The sequence below is a fragment of the Ceratotherium simum genome, chromosome Y, assembly GCF_057802395.1.
Source record: "Ceratotherium simum simum isolate JZ-2026a chromosome Y, ASM5780239v1, whole genome shotgun sequence".
NCBI lineage: Eukaryota > Metazoa > Chordata > Mammalia > Perissodactyla > Rhinocerotidae > Ceratotherium > Ceratotherium simum.
In genome coordinates, this window is record NC_141941.1 from 11685499 (window position 1) to 11700786 (window position 15288).

A 15288-nucleotide genomic window follows, 5' to 3' on the forward strand; every position below is an offset into this window, starting at 1 on the left:
AGCCATACCTGCAGCCCTAAAGTGGTAAATTTAAAAAAAATACATCAGGACCAACCATGGTTTCTTAAGGCTACGTAAGGGAGTTCTGTGGAAGAAGAACTGGGGAGGGAAAAGGAGTTCTGAGACTAGAAAAGACAGTTGTCATTTCTTTGAGTTCATCGTGGTGGGTTTGACAATTTATATGTACTCCCCCCTGAAGTCACACCAAGAGGAATATGTAAGCATAAAAATGAATTAAACCCACAAGTACACAGAGAATGGAAGTGCGGGCAATAGCTGCTGAGTTGCCAACTGATTTTTGTAAGAACAACAACAGATAGATCACGGGCAACTGGTTTAGCAGAGAAGAGAAATCTAGAACCAAAGAAGCGAGCTAAGAATGCAGAGAATGGGCAGCACTTGCACTTAGGTGCCAGTATCACTGAGCACAGGGAGGAGTGGCAAATTGACTGAACAACCTGCATACGGGTAGTTGGAATCCCCAGATCTATTTTCTTGCCTGCACAATCAGGGAACCACTCTTTCCACAGTCGGCAGGAGACTAGAGATCTCATTTGAAAAAGCTGAACAAGGCAGCCTTTGAACCTGGGGGTATTGAGAATAGGAATCAATCCCCTTTCTAAAATTAGAAGTCAAGCAAGGGTTTACCCACTCAGCTCCTTTCTAAAGGAGGAGACTGAGTCACTCTCTTTTAAAGAAAATTATAAAAGGTTACCGGAAAAAACCACAAACAGATATAGACACACACACCAGGTTCCTGGCTGAGATCCCTCTAAAGGTGTTTAGATGGCAATTCTAATCAAAACAACCCATTAATTTAATGTACTACTAACCAGACACCAACAAGAAGTTTTGCAGATCTGACAAGATAATCCTACAATTACTGTGGAAATGTAGAGAGATCAAGAAAAGCAAAGTTAACACAAAGACCCCACAAATGGTATTTCAGGAGAAACTGTAGGGGAGGAAGAAATTTCTCTATACCCTTCCAGGTTCTTCTGGCTGGTCTAAGAGTTAAAACGAGTTGAGACAGACTAACAGGAGAAAATCAAACAAAGTTTAAGAAGATGTATACATGGGATAAATCCGGGAAGACTGAGTAACTCCCCAAATGGCCAAAGCCCTTACTTTAAATACCATCTTCAGCTAAAGGTAAAGAGAAGATGTAGGGGGTGGTGGTGTGGGACTTCAAAGGGGAGGTAGGCAATTCGAATGGAGATGGAAAAGCAAACGTTTGATAAACAAATGTTCACAGTGCCATGCAGCGACAATGGGACATGGAGAGGACTCTTACCTCGAGGCCCTGCCACTCTCCCCCTCCACACCTAGCCCGTATTCTTTGTAGATATCTCTGGTGATAGCTCTGTTCCTGTTATAGCCATTTATCCACATCCTTTCAGGCAGTTAAGAGGGAGGTCAAAGGAAAACCTCCAGGGTCTTCTGTCTCTTAAAAATAATCAACCGAAAATAGTCATTTCCCAAGGAGGCGTATTTTGGGGTGGCAAACTCTGTTCCCCTTCAAAATACTTATCATTTATAGGTTAAGAGATAATAACAGATTAAAAGATAAGTAATAGACTAGTGGTGATAGGGAAGTAATTAGTAAGTAAAAGATAAGTGAACACCTCATAGGAAATGATAAATGGTTAAAAAGTTAAATGATAAAGGAAACAAAACAGAAGCGGCATCAGAAATATATGTGGAAAAATACAGAAATACGACAGAAAAAAGGAAGGTGAGCAAAGGAATGAACAAGAAAGAAAGTCAAAGGCTGGCACACAGAGTGTTTATTTCCCTACAACCTCCTGAGCACAATGCGAATAAATATTTTTTATTAACTGTCCATTTGAGAAAGAGGCAATGGTTGGTCAATGTGGTTTTAATTAGAAGTTCTCTTATCACGAGTAAGCTTGAGACGCTTTCAAAAGTTCAAGTGCTCCCTTTCTGTGAACCATTTTGTATGGCATTGTCCATTCTTCAGTGGACTCTGTTTTCCTTCCTTACAGTTTCATACGTTCTGAAGAACAGTATTTTCTATTACGTGCTTCATCTCCCAATGCTGGGTCCACAACCTCCCCTCAAAGCCAAACCTTAAAAAAGAGAGAAAGAAAAGACAACGAGGGAGCATCACCAAACCACAAAACGGACTGATGAGCATCTTGGGTCAGAAAAACTGAACCCAGAGAAACTACGGGCAGAGCAAAGATTTTCACCTAACATTTTTTGTTTTGTGTTCCAGCAAAGGTAAAAAACACAACAAAATAAAACCAAGCAAAACAAAACAGAAAACGGATAAGCCAGGTATCCAATAACTAATCATATGGCGTAGTTTAAATAAATTCAGATTCAAGTATTTTCTGAGCAAATTCTATAAAATAGCAACCAGAAAACCCTTAATATAAAAGTTATGGTAAAAAAACAACAGCAACTCATGAAGGCTGAACTCAATTCCAAAAGCTTTTATTTATAACTTATTGCTGTATTTTACCCCTTCTATGAAACAATAAAACTATTTTCTAAGCAAGTCAAGGTGGTAAGTTTGGGGAAAAGCAAACTGACTTTACCATCAGGAACATCCTTGTTCCTATCCTGATTACCTTCCATTGCATTATTCACTGAAGGGGTTCAGAACAGGCCTCCCCACCACGTGCCAGTTTGGCATGTGGAATATTTTGAGCTAAAGGCAGTCGAAACCCTGCCGGCTCAAGAGAAACTTTGATCCTGACCTGGGGGCCTTGCCCACGATAAAGAGTTACGACCAGAAATAAATTTTTATGACCTATCTGTACGGCAGGGCAAGCCTCTAATTACTGAACATCTGCTCTTCTTACCGTACTGCGGATTATCCTCCTCCTCCCTGAAGCCACAGGCCCCTAATCCCATTCCTTAGTTCAAGACGGCACATATTCCTCATTTTACCTTTTTTTCTCCAAAGCTCATATGTATGTGGGGTCTCTGATATATGTGTATACGTAAACCAAGTCATCACACCATGTGCCTTAAACTTATACAGTGATGAATGTCAACTATTTCTCAACAAAACCAGTGGTGGGGCGGGGAGGGGGAGTGGGAAATTAGTTGTAACCAAAGCTATGAGGGGGAAGTAAAAGATTTAAATTATAAGGGACTTATCATTTGAAATATTTGAAAATTCAAAGTGAGCATTGCTTTCACAGCAAAATATTAACTAGTTGCCATGACGGAAGGGATCATAGATCAGATAGATGAAGAATTACCATTTTTTCATCACTGGACTCAGATGATTGTTTCAGCTGACTTCCAATGAAATTTCAAGCAAGATATAATTATTAGATAATATAAAAAGATGAAAAGCCCACAATTGCTCATATTTTTCCTTTGTAGTTATCAGATACCTGCTGCATTTTCAGCATAAAGACTGTGTTACAACAAGCCACGTTTTCTAGCTGGTGAGACACTGAAACCATTGTTATTCAAACAAGACCAAAACAGGGATGCACATTATATCCATTCTTATTGCATTACCATTTTGAAGGTTAAAAGACAAAAAGGATTGCGCTGGCCAGGTGGCGTAGTGGTTAAGTTTGCACGCCGTGCTTCAGTGGCCCAAGGTTTCCAGATTTGGATCCCGGGCACCGACCTACAACACCACTCATCAAGCCATGCTGTGGTGGCGTCCACATACAAAATAGAGGAAGATTGGCAACAGGTGTTAGCGCAGGGCCAATTTTCCTCACCAAACAAGAAAAAAAAAAAAAGATAAAAAGGATAGTTTCAAATATAGGCCCCAAACTGAAAAAGTATCTATAAACTGTATTTCAGCTAAAGGAAGATATAGCTTACATATAAATCACTACAGGAAAAAAAAAATCCTCAGCAGAAAACTGAGAAATATTCATATGAGTTGACCATGTACTGGGATACTAAACACAGTATTTCAAAAAATTAGAAATTGAGTGAAAACAGAGGAGAAAATAACATATACACAGTACAATAGAACACTTCCGTGGAATATCTTTAACAACTTTTTCTTGAAGTAGCTTTGGCCAAACAGCTGCTGGTTCACTAGAGAAGGGAGACAGAAACAGAGGGGAGATTCTGAAACAGAGGGGAGATCAAAAGTCACCTTCATTTTACAGAAAGGAACAGGCTAAGACAAATAGTATCCAAGCTAATTAGAGGAATTAAAAAGAGTAGCTCACACTTGTGCATCAGAAGTGAAACAAACAGAGTGAGGCCACCTCTATGTTTCAAGGTAGAAAGGAGGATTGTATATGTAATCAGCATTGCGATTACCTATCTTCGGCCTGGCTAGCAGAGATGTGAATTTTTTTTTTAATTTTTTGTTTATTGCAGTAACATTGGTTTATAACATTGTATAAATTTCAGGTGTACATCATTATACTTCTATTTCTGCATAGATTACATCATGTTCAGCACCCAAATACTAATTACAACCCATCACCACACACATGTGCCGAATTATCCCTTTCGCCCTCCTCCCTCCCCCTTCCCCTCTGGTAACCACCAATCCAATCTCTGTCTCTATGTTTGTTTATTGTTATCATCTACTACTTAATGAATCAGTTAGGGGTGATTTGGGAAAATGCTTTAGGCTATACCAATTTCTGTTTTCTTCTGAACTTAAAACCTTGTTTTTAGGGGCAATCTCCTACATTTTGGAAAGGTCAAAATGATAAAGTGAAAGAACGAAAGTGTTCAACTGAGGTTAGAGAAGAAAACAAGCCATGTTACGTTAAAGTTGTAAACTACGATGGGGTTCAGGGCAGGCCGCCCTTGAATGTGCCACTTTGGCATGTGGATTATTTTGAGCAGAAGACACTCAAGGCCCAACAGACTCAAGAAGACCTTTTGATCTCCCTCTTGACTGCCAAAAAGAGGTTAGCTGGGTAGCCTGTAAGAGGAAGAGAGCTGTTCCCAGAGATAACTTTACATCAGAAAGACTTACCTGCATAGCAAGGCAAACATTTGTTTACCAAACATCTGCTCTTCCCATCTTCCTGTGAATTTTCTTCCTTCCCTTTGAAGTCCCAGGTCCCTACCCCCTTCTCCTTAGCTCCGAATGGCATGTAAGCCTCAATCACCTGACTGCCGGGGAGCCTCGTACCTTTGGAGTTCTCATACGTACCAAATTACATTTGATTTTCTCCTGTTAATGTGTCTTATGTCAATTTAATTGTGAGACCAGCCAAAGAACCTAGAAGGGAAGAAGGGAAGTCTTCCTCCCCTACAACTAAATACTCTAAGTGTGTGTTTGTAAAGTTCTCAGGTAGTTGTTTCTTTGTTTGTTTTCCAGATTAATTAAGACACCCCTGGGAAGGATACATCAACAAAATCGATCATGTTTAAGGAAATGAGACTCTATGTGGTCTATTTGATTAAAGTCTTGGAACAATGAGATAACTGAGCATTAGTTTGTGCCTAAACACATTAAAAGAATACTTCATTTAACTTTGAGTTAAGTCCAAGGCCATATTTGTTTTCAGAATCCAGCAAGATTTAAAAAAAAAAAAAAAAGAAGAAGAAGAAGAAGAAGGAAAAGAAGAAGAACTTACAGGGCGCTTGACTCCAAAGTCCCAAAGGGAATTAGACATTTAATTGCATTTTTAAAGAATCCCACATTTAGAATTGCCCTTTTCAGTCTTTTCGTTTATTTGATAATGTCTGATGCACAAACATTTTAAAATTTGTTGCTGTGCAGTTTTTTCACTTTTTGTTGCTTGTGTCTTTGGAGTCCTATCTACCGTTAGGCTTTAAAAGACAGCCTATGGGCAAACTGCAGGGGAAATGGACACATCAGTGGATTTAGGTTAGTAGACTTCACCTGGTATAAGAAATTAAAATTAGGGCTATGAGGCAGTGTTTACCCAAGGAGAATAAAGTGTATAGTTGTACCCCAAATGCAATTGATTTCATTGGAATAATCTAAACGATTACTCTTCAGTTCTCATTCAATTTTTTTGTAATTTGAAAAGGAGCTAGAGTCTGTATGAAATTACTTGGATCTGAATGTCTTTGGAGCACTTTTTTAATCTTGTACAGTAATCCCAGCAAAAGATAAAATGAGTTTTGTTAATTTGGCAACCTTTGTTTTTAGTTAACCCCATTTGGACTTAACATTACTGGGATCATATCACCCCGGTCTGATTGATGAAGAGAGATTTAACAACTTTTCAGACATAACCATTAATGAATGTAAGAAAGGCTGTAGTCATGTAACACAGAGGGCCTTAACCTTTTGCTTACTGAATTTGTGGTTGGGAATGGTGTCCCAGCCACCTAGGAGCTCAGGGGAGCATATGTTTACTCTCCAGTATAAAAGCTCAATATCATAGGAACTATTAAATATTGTACCTGGGCATAGCGACTGAGTTATCAGCACTGGTTCTGAGATGAAAATGAGTTGAAGCATCAAAAATGCACTCAAAGTAACATTAGGTAAATTACTGACATCATGTGGGAGGTAAACCTTATCCCTCCCTCCCCCCCATCCAGTTTTGCATGAAAAATTGTTACTTTAAAGACTCATGTCCTTTTTTGTTTGTTTTGTAAGTGGATTACCAGCTCTCTTTCTTTTTCCAAGCTTGGGGCTATTTTCACTCCTTTTGTTGACTAAAACCTTGGAGAAATATCTCAAGAGCCTAATGTATGCCAGGCACTATTCTAGGAGCTGGAGGTGCAAAAACAGTGAAACGTCTCTTTTTAATTTAAATAAGGATGAAGGTATCTGTGAGGTCCTATTTGCTTTTTTTTTTTTCTTTTTTTTGAGGGGAGCAGGGAATACGGTTAAACATACACAGCATAAAATTCATTTTAACCATTTAAAGCGTACAACTCGGCAACCTGAAGTACATTCACAGTGTTGTGCAACCATCATCTGTATCTAGTTCCAGAACAGTGCATCACCCTGGAAGGAAACCCTGCACTCTTCCCCAGTCACTCCCCACAGCCTCTCCCCCATATCCAGTCCTTGGCAATCACTAATCTGGTTCTTGCCTCTGTGAGGTTGCCTCTTCTGGATCTGTCATATAAAGGGCATCATTCAGTATGGGTCCTCCTGTGTCTGCCTTCTTTCACACAGGATGATGTTCTCAAGGTTCATCCCTGTTGCAGTATGTGTCACTTTTTGCCCTTTAATTTAAATTGTATACTCTTTTCTCATATATTAAACCATTTCCAGCTTTACAAAATCTGCTTCTGTGTTTGAGTTAATTTTAACATTTGATCCTGTCTTACAGTATCTGTCTCAAGTTGGGTCAACTAACGCTACACCACTATTTTATTTGGATCTTGAATACTAAACTTTATTAGACAGCTAGGATATGTCGGGAGAGAGGGAGAACCTCCCTCTGCCCTTTTCCTTAAGGTTCTTATGGCTGGCCAAATAATTAACAAGACAGGTTAGCAGGAGAAAATAATACCAAGTTTAATAACATGTATACATGGGAGAAACTCAGAAATGAACAACTCGTCCCTCTGTCTAAGCTGCTTGCTTAAGTATTGTAGCTAAAGGCAAGGAAGGTATTGGGGGTGGGTAATGGTCTGGGACTTCAGAGGGCAAGAAGACAATTCTTTTCAGGGTCATCTATAGATAATGTGGTCAGGGAGAGAGAGAGTTTTTTGATAAAAGGGGCTTGGTGCCCCTCCCATTGTAACATCTACCTTACATTATCATTACAGCCATCATGATAGAAGATCTGTTCCAGGAAGGAGCCACCATTCAAATTCTTTAGGCAGTTAGTCGGGGAGGCCAAATGTCCCTCAGAGAAAGCAATCAAGGTAAAGAGATATATTTCAGGGTGGCCAAATCATGATCTCCCACAGATACAAATTATGGGATTCATACTCACGCCTTTTCACCGAATAAAGTTAACTTCTCTTTGCAGTGTCTGATATTAACGCATCATAACATTCGTTGCATACGTCACATTTGGTTATGTGGATTATTTGTATATAATGCAGAATCCTTTAAATTTTATTTTCTTAGGCATTTTGACATCATTCTTACTCAGTCTTGGTGAGACTTTATTTTTATTTTTAATAGGCTGTGTCCATGCGATCTATTGTTGTTACCTCCACTTTGCAAAGGATGGTTTTAAGACTTCTCCTACTTTACGACACCAAAATATTTTGTGACAATTTCCGAGTCTGCCTTCAGGATTTATTTGGAGGAGGTATTCACTTATTTCATTTGGTAAACCATGACCTTTTAATTTTGTCCTAAGGTTGAACTAAAATATGAAAGATGATAAATGGGTGGGTCTAATTTAGACATTTAATTTAGATTTGTAAAGCATTCTTTTTTTCTCACCATTAGTTATGTGAAAGTGCAGAAGTATACCTGTATACCGCCTCAAAGAAACACTCAGTCTCTGAAGAGTTATCTCAACATCCCTGGAAACTGCTTGAGTTCCAAGGTCATGCTTTTCTCTTAATGGAACAATTTTGGTATCTAACTTCAGTTGTTGCGGAGATTGGCCATGAAACAGCTGTAAGGATGTGTTAACATTCTGAAGATCCTCAGCTTGGATAACAGAACAGAATTCCCAGTTATTTGCCAGTGGAAACCTCACATCGAATTTTCAGGTCTAATTGAAGCAGAAGTGAAGAAACAAACATGACTGATTACCATGAGTTCAATGTTGTGTGTGTGTGCTTTAATGGCTAAGAGATTTAGCTCGTCTGTTGGCTCTGTGCTTCAAAGATGCCATTCCCATATACTCATTTTGATAAACACTTGGTTAGTACCCCTCTGTGCTGCATCTTCATCCTTTGATTTAAAGGGATAATAAAATAAGTCACTGGTGACAAAGTTTGTTTTGTACTTTTTCAGGAGGGGCAGAGTCTTCAGCACTGGGGATTAGATGTAGGGCACATATGCAGTGCGTTATTACCATATTACCAGGTTTTCCTTGAGAATGGGTACGTTGGGTGGGCTTTGGCTGACCTCCCCAGGCGGGTCTGAGGGGACGTGTTGGGGGCGGAGAAGTAAGTGTTTTACTACAAAAGTTACAGTAACAAAGTCGCTGGTAGAAATAACCTTGGACTAGTAAGATAAGTTTCCCAGTGCTTACACCTTCTCATCTTGCTACTGTCTCCCCCTCTTCGACGGTGCCATCTTATGCTTCTGCTATGTTCAGGGTCTCTAGCAGCGATGATTACAGCCCAGAGGGACAGCAACAAACTGTTCTCGCCTCCGGGAGAACCTCTCCCCTACTCTGGACCGGCAACGCTGGCTCAGATGATCGGAGAGAAACAGCGGGAAATGGTAGAGAGAGCGGCCAGGACCGTGTCAAACGGCCCATGAACGCATTCATGGTGTGGTCTCGCGATCACAGGCGCAAAGTGGCTCTAGAGAATCCCCAAATGCAAAACTCGGAGATCAGCAAGCGGCTGGGATGCCAGTGGAAAATGCTTACGGCAGCCGAAAAATGGCCTTTCTTCGAGGAGGCACAGAGACTACGGGCCGTGCACCAAGAGAAATACCCGGACTATAAATATCGACCTCGGAGGAAGGCCAAGATACCACAGAAAAGTGACAAATCGCTTCCCGCAGACTCCTCTGCGATAGTCTGCAGCCAGGCGCACGTGGACGAGAGGTTGTACCCCTTCACATACAGGGATGGCTGTACTAAGGCCACACAGTTGCGAACAGACCGCCCGTCATGCCGCTCACAGCCCGTGAACACAGCCAGCTCGCCGTTGGGACAGCACCTTCCCAGCAGCTCCGCAAGCCTGCGCGACCTTCGGGTAACTACTCTGGCTACGCAGACCTACGTAGACGTTCCCTTGCGCCGTAACTTACAGCCCGGACTTGCTCATGTTTGTTTTCCATATTGCTTTCCTTAGTCTCGCTAACAAAGGCCCTGTTCATCTCTCTTTTCACTGTTTCATCTGTAACCTAATCAAATTAAGGCGTGTAAAATACGCAAAGCAGGACATTCTAAAGTGACTCAACTTGTGTTTATGGCTGCTTAAAAAAGTCTAACTGCAACACCACTGAAACGCTTTCAGTTCCAAGGTCGCCTATCTGTTCGTGGAACAATTTGTAATCGAATTATAGTTCTTCCCGAGTTGGCCCCCGTTACATAGAGGTAAGCATGTATGGATACATGGATAATCGCCACCATAGATGATAGAATTCTCGCTCTTTATTTTAAGCACTGTAACTCCAAAATATACGGGGGAGAAACGCGCGCAAAATTAGTAATACTGTAGGGAAAAACGTTGCATTTCGGTGGAAAACTGCGTAGCATCTAAAGCAGTCCCTTCCAGACGGTCTGCTCATTGTCTTTCAGCTCCTGTGCGACTCTTTGTAAACTGCAGATAATTAACGCATGTATATGTAAATTCTCTCTTGGTCGGTACTTTATGTTGCCTCCGCTCCCCGCTGTGAAAAACCAGTTTAGCCGCAGTTTGTAATCCACTTCCTTTACTCCAGAGAAATCTGCGCGCTTTGACGCGCTTTCACCCAATTACAACCTGTTTTCTGGTGAAATAAAATCTTTATTGAAAGTCATGTTCATTTTCATGTCTCTGTGATACTCGTGCCTTTGCCTCTTTTTCGGAAAACTTTCTTTTAACAATGGCAATGTAGTTCTTTCCATTGACGCCTAACTTGTAACTTTACGGAAGAAAAAAGAAAAGAGAGATGGAATGGTCAGAATATGCAGTTGAGACTACCGCTCTGGAGAGATGGAAAGTGGGACACCCAACCAGCTTAATCTAATGAGATGGCAATGAAACCTCCAACGGAAGGCATTAAAAATGTGCAGATAGGCTAAAGTATAGAACTGGCACTTTGCAAAGAAAAGCACCACCGTGTAGAATAAAAATAAATCAATGGTCAAAATGTATATCATACACCCAAATCAACTTTCCAATACATATTTTCCAAAACTTCTTAAAAATGCCTCAAATAATAAAACTCAAACAATAAAATAGTATGTATTAGAGCTAAATGTCATGTTTTCGAAAGAAGCTCAGGGTAAGAAAGGACTTAGCTTTGCAGACTAATTTCTTTCACAAACAATACTGCTTCATCTGAGATTTACGCCAAGTAAATGAGAAATCTAACCTTTTAAACAACTGCCTAAACTACTTTGTATTTTAAAATGTTTTATATTTGAAACCTCTCTTTCTACATGTCCAGAAATAACCTCCACTCTGACCTTCATCACCATAGGTTAATTTTCCTTTTCTTGAACTTCAAATAAATGAAGATGCAAAATATTATGTCTAGCTGCTTTTGCTTAATATAATTTCAGTGACATTCACTTCGCGTGTTTTAGAAACTGCTGTGTGTATTTCCTTCTATTTTTGAGGAATGTGTTCTGGCTTTAGTTATTACAAGTAAGTGCTGTCCATTGTACATCCATACACATGTCATGGGAGAACATTTACACGCATTTCTGTGGACTAGATATCCAGGAAAGCAATTGCCGCTTATATACATTTTCAGCAAGTTATGATTACTTTTGCAGCAAGTATTGATAGCAAGCATTCTTGTATTTTCTAAGGGACATTTGCTATAGTTTAAAATACCAACAGTCAAAAAATATTTAAGGATGAAGGGACCAAACTAAGAACATGACCTCTAGATGCGACTAGATGCGACTCCTTTCTCTGTCCCTTAGTCAGTCTGACCTTGAAAGATTTACTTTGCCTGTCTGGCCCTCAATTTCCTCACCTTTAACCACTACTGCTACTGCTCATCATCATCATCATCATCAACATCATCATCAAAACAGCAACAAAAGCCTGCCTCACTGGGATGTTGTGAAGACTAAATAAGTTAAGGTATATAAGGATTCAACGAGTAAATGTACATAAACTACTTAGAACAGAGATTGGTGTTAGTAAAGACCTAACTATTAGTTATTATTAATACATGAAAATAATTGGTCCATCTAGAAAATATTTTAGTAGAAGAGTAATGTAAATATCCATTGATTTATTTAACTAGGTGTTCATTCATAACCTTTTCTCACTGACAAAAAACACCACTTTATTAGACACTCATTTTCCATATGTATGTAGATCTGTTTCTGACCCTTTGCTTAATTCAACAGAGAATTCTACAATTTTAATTAATTAATATTTGATTTCATGTTGGGTTACTTTAAAAAAAGTTACGTAGACTCTACGTGAGATATCATGCACAGATCTTAGTTTCCAGCTTCCTCAGTTTTAACAAACACTTCTAAGTGAGTAACTTCCACCCCAGTTAGGTTATAGGATATTTCCATCATCCCTTAAAAGCTCCCTGTGCCCCTTTGCAGTCCATTTCCCCCATCAATGGCATAATTTCTATCATGAGAGAGTAGTTCTGCCTGAGCTCAAACTTCATGTGAACAGAACCATACAGTACGTCCGCTGATGTGTCTTCTTTCTCTCAGCTTACAGTCTGTACGAATCGACCACAGTTTGTGTAAACTCTTGTTGATGGGCATTTGGGTTGTTTTCACTTTGAGGCTTTTATGAATAAAGCTGCTGTGCACGGCAGAGTTCAAGCCTCCGAGTGGACATACGTTTTCACTTTGCTTGGGCCAACACCTAGGAGTGATTTTCTGGGTGATGCGGTAGTGTCAACGAATAAGAGACATAAACTGCAGGAGAAGCAAAATGTTTATTTGGGGTCTTGAGAATTGCCATTCTGGAGACACAGACTCAGGTAAAACCCGAAATCACGTCCCGCTAGGGAGTAAAAGTCAGCGGCTTTTAAAAGAAGTCCCTTCTTTTAAAGGCAAAGAAGGGAAGTTGTATTACAAACACTGTTAGTTGCACTTGGAGGCAGAGAGCCAGTCTAGGCGAAACATTGGTTGACTGTTGGTTCTATCTTTAGAAGTCCACAATCCTTAGTCTTTGTGATCACGATGTCTGTTGTCCTGATGACCTCTTAACCAATTGCTTGTAAACCAATTGCCATTTTGGCTCAGCCCGAAGGTTTGGTCCAGTCCAAGGTTCAAGACAGCGAGGTAGTTCTTGACAGTGGCTGTGTGGTTAACTTTGTGAGAACTTTCCCAAGAATTCTCCAGAGTTTTGATACCATTTTGTATTTCCGCCAGCAATACCTGAGATTTCCATACATGCTCACCAAAATGCTCAGCAAAATTTGGAATTGTTGGTCTCTTAAATTTCAATCATAATATCACGGGGTGTAATGATAATTAGAACAGGTATAAACCTATGCTTTATTTTCTGCTAGACCAAGTGGTCCCTCATTACTCTTCCTCTTTCGAATTTCTAGGTCATGTGCGGTTTTGTTTTGCTATAATGTTATCGGTGTTCTTTAAAATCTCTATGCTGATTCAAATTACCAGAAAATTCTGCTAGTGTTTTGAATGGGACCACACAAAATTGGTAGATTAAATTAATGAGACGACAAAATAACAGGAATATTTTGTAAGGACAAAAGGATGCTGTTTGGTAGCATTTAAGGCGTTCTTCATTATGTTTCCAGAAACATTTTGTGAGACTACGGAAAAATAAAATGCCTCTTTTCTTTGTTGCCAAATAAGAAAGTGACTCTTGCCCCCTCTTTTCCTTAGAGCATTTCCTTTAGAAAACCTGTAAATTCTTTCTCTATTCCATTAAGAGGTAAGTAAATCTTTTTATGAGCTAAATAAGCCTCTTGGCAGCATGACAATCCCAAAACATCTGTCTTAATGGCCTTGGAGCCTTCTCTTTGAAATGTAAACATCAGGGAAGATAGTTCGCAGCCTTGAAGTTCCCTGTAGGTAGGAGTTTACCCTAGGCACCTGGCTTTAAGCTGTAACCAGCTGCTAGTCAGAGAGATAGGAGAAAATTCCTTTAGACTGTAGGGGGAAGAGGGAGAATCCCTCTCTGCCCCTTCCCTTAAGGTTCTTATGGCTGGCCAAATAATCAACAAGACAGGTTAGCAGAAGAAAATAAAACCAAGTTTAATAACATGTATACACGGGAGAAACTCAGAAATGAGCAGCTCGTCTCTCTGTCTAAGCTGCTTGCTTAAGTATTGTAGCTAAAGGCGAGGAAGGTGTTGGGGGTGGGTAGTGGTCTAGGATTTCAGAGGGGAAGAAGACAATTCACATGGAGATAGAAATGCAAATGTTTGTCTGACAATTCTGTTCAGGGCCATCTATAGAGAACGTGGCTCTATTTTACATTATCATTACAGCCATCATGATAATAACTCCTTCCCGAAACAGATCTTTTGTTTTAAATTCTTTAGGCAGTTTGGGAGGGGAAACTCAAATATTCTTCCTGAGTTTTCTGAGTCTTTATTGTCTTCAGCTCGAAATAATCCGCATACCAGAGTGGTGCTTCCTGGGGTAACTTGCCCTGAGCACCATCAAGACAAAGGTACTTGAACTAACATTTGGCATGACGAAGTGTCTTGAAATGTTGAACACTGGTTCAGTTCAGAAGTCAAAACTGAACGTTCAAATACGAGACAGAACAAGGATGAGGATGCTTAGTATTGATGTTGCATCTTCAGGTATTGGGCCTAACTTGCATTCTCTTCGTGTCAACTAAAATTTTTTTTCCAGCTGTGTTAAGGTTGCTTTCCCTTGTTAATGGCAAAGTAAAGCTCCTTTTCACTGAAAGTAACAGACAACCATTTCAAAACATACTTGAAGGCTGTTAATGTTTGCCATGTACTCATTATAGCAAGAAATGTGTTTATATTTGGTCCACAATTGAAAAACTCTAACAGAGATTCACAAAAGTTCCAAATCTTGTTCAACATTAGAGTATTAATCAAGTTATTTTCCCCCTTGCATCCTTTTATTTCATCACGCCAATATGTTGAAAAAGGAACCGTTAAATTTGTTCTTAGTGTAGCCTAGAGGTGGGCACCCACATGAAACTCTGATCACAAAAGTAAGATTTTGGGGGCTGGGGGTTGGTGAGGAAGATTGGCCCTGAGCTAACATCTGTTTCCAATCCTCCTCTTTTTGCTGAGAAAGATTAGCCCTGAGCTAACATCTGTGCCCATCTTCCTCTATTTTATGTGGGACACCTGCCACAGTGTGGGTTGATGAGCTGTGCGTAGGTCCGAGCCTGGGATCTGAACCCGAGAACGCCGGGCCACCAAAGCGGAGCGTGCAAACTTAACCACTACACCACCTGGCCAGTCCTAAGATTTTTTTTCTTTTTTTTATTCCAAATTTAAGAGACCTTAAAATTTACTTAATCCTTTGATTATTTGCATTTACTTTCAACATCCATACATCCCACCAACATGTCAGACAAGAAATATCTGGGGGCATCAAAGAGAAAAATGTAACCTCTGAAGGCAACCGC

General features: G+C 40.0%; 1 protein-coding gene across 1 annotated transcript; it reads left to right on the forward strand.

Moving 5' to 3' along the window:
• The first annotated feature begins 9117 nt into the window (after window positions 1–9117).
• On the forward strand, window positions 9118–9849 carry SRY (sex determining region Y). Its single transcript, XM_087427828.1, has one exon. It carries the CDS (start codon window positions 9133–9135, stop codon window positions 9847–9849), a length of 717 nt encoding a protein of 238 aa, XP_087283954.1. The 5' UTR covers window positions 9118–9132.
• Window positions 9850–15288: the final 5439 nt, after the last annotated feature.

Bases quoted from the DNA above. Each gene is read 5' to 3' on its own strand.
- SRY (XM_087427828.1), top strand. From the start codon at position 9,133: ATGTTCAGGGTCTCTAGCAGCGATGATTACAGCCCAGAGGGACAGCAA.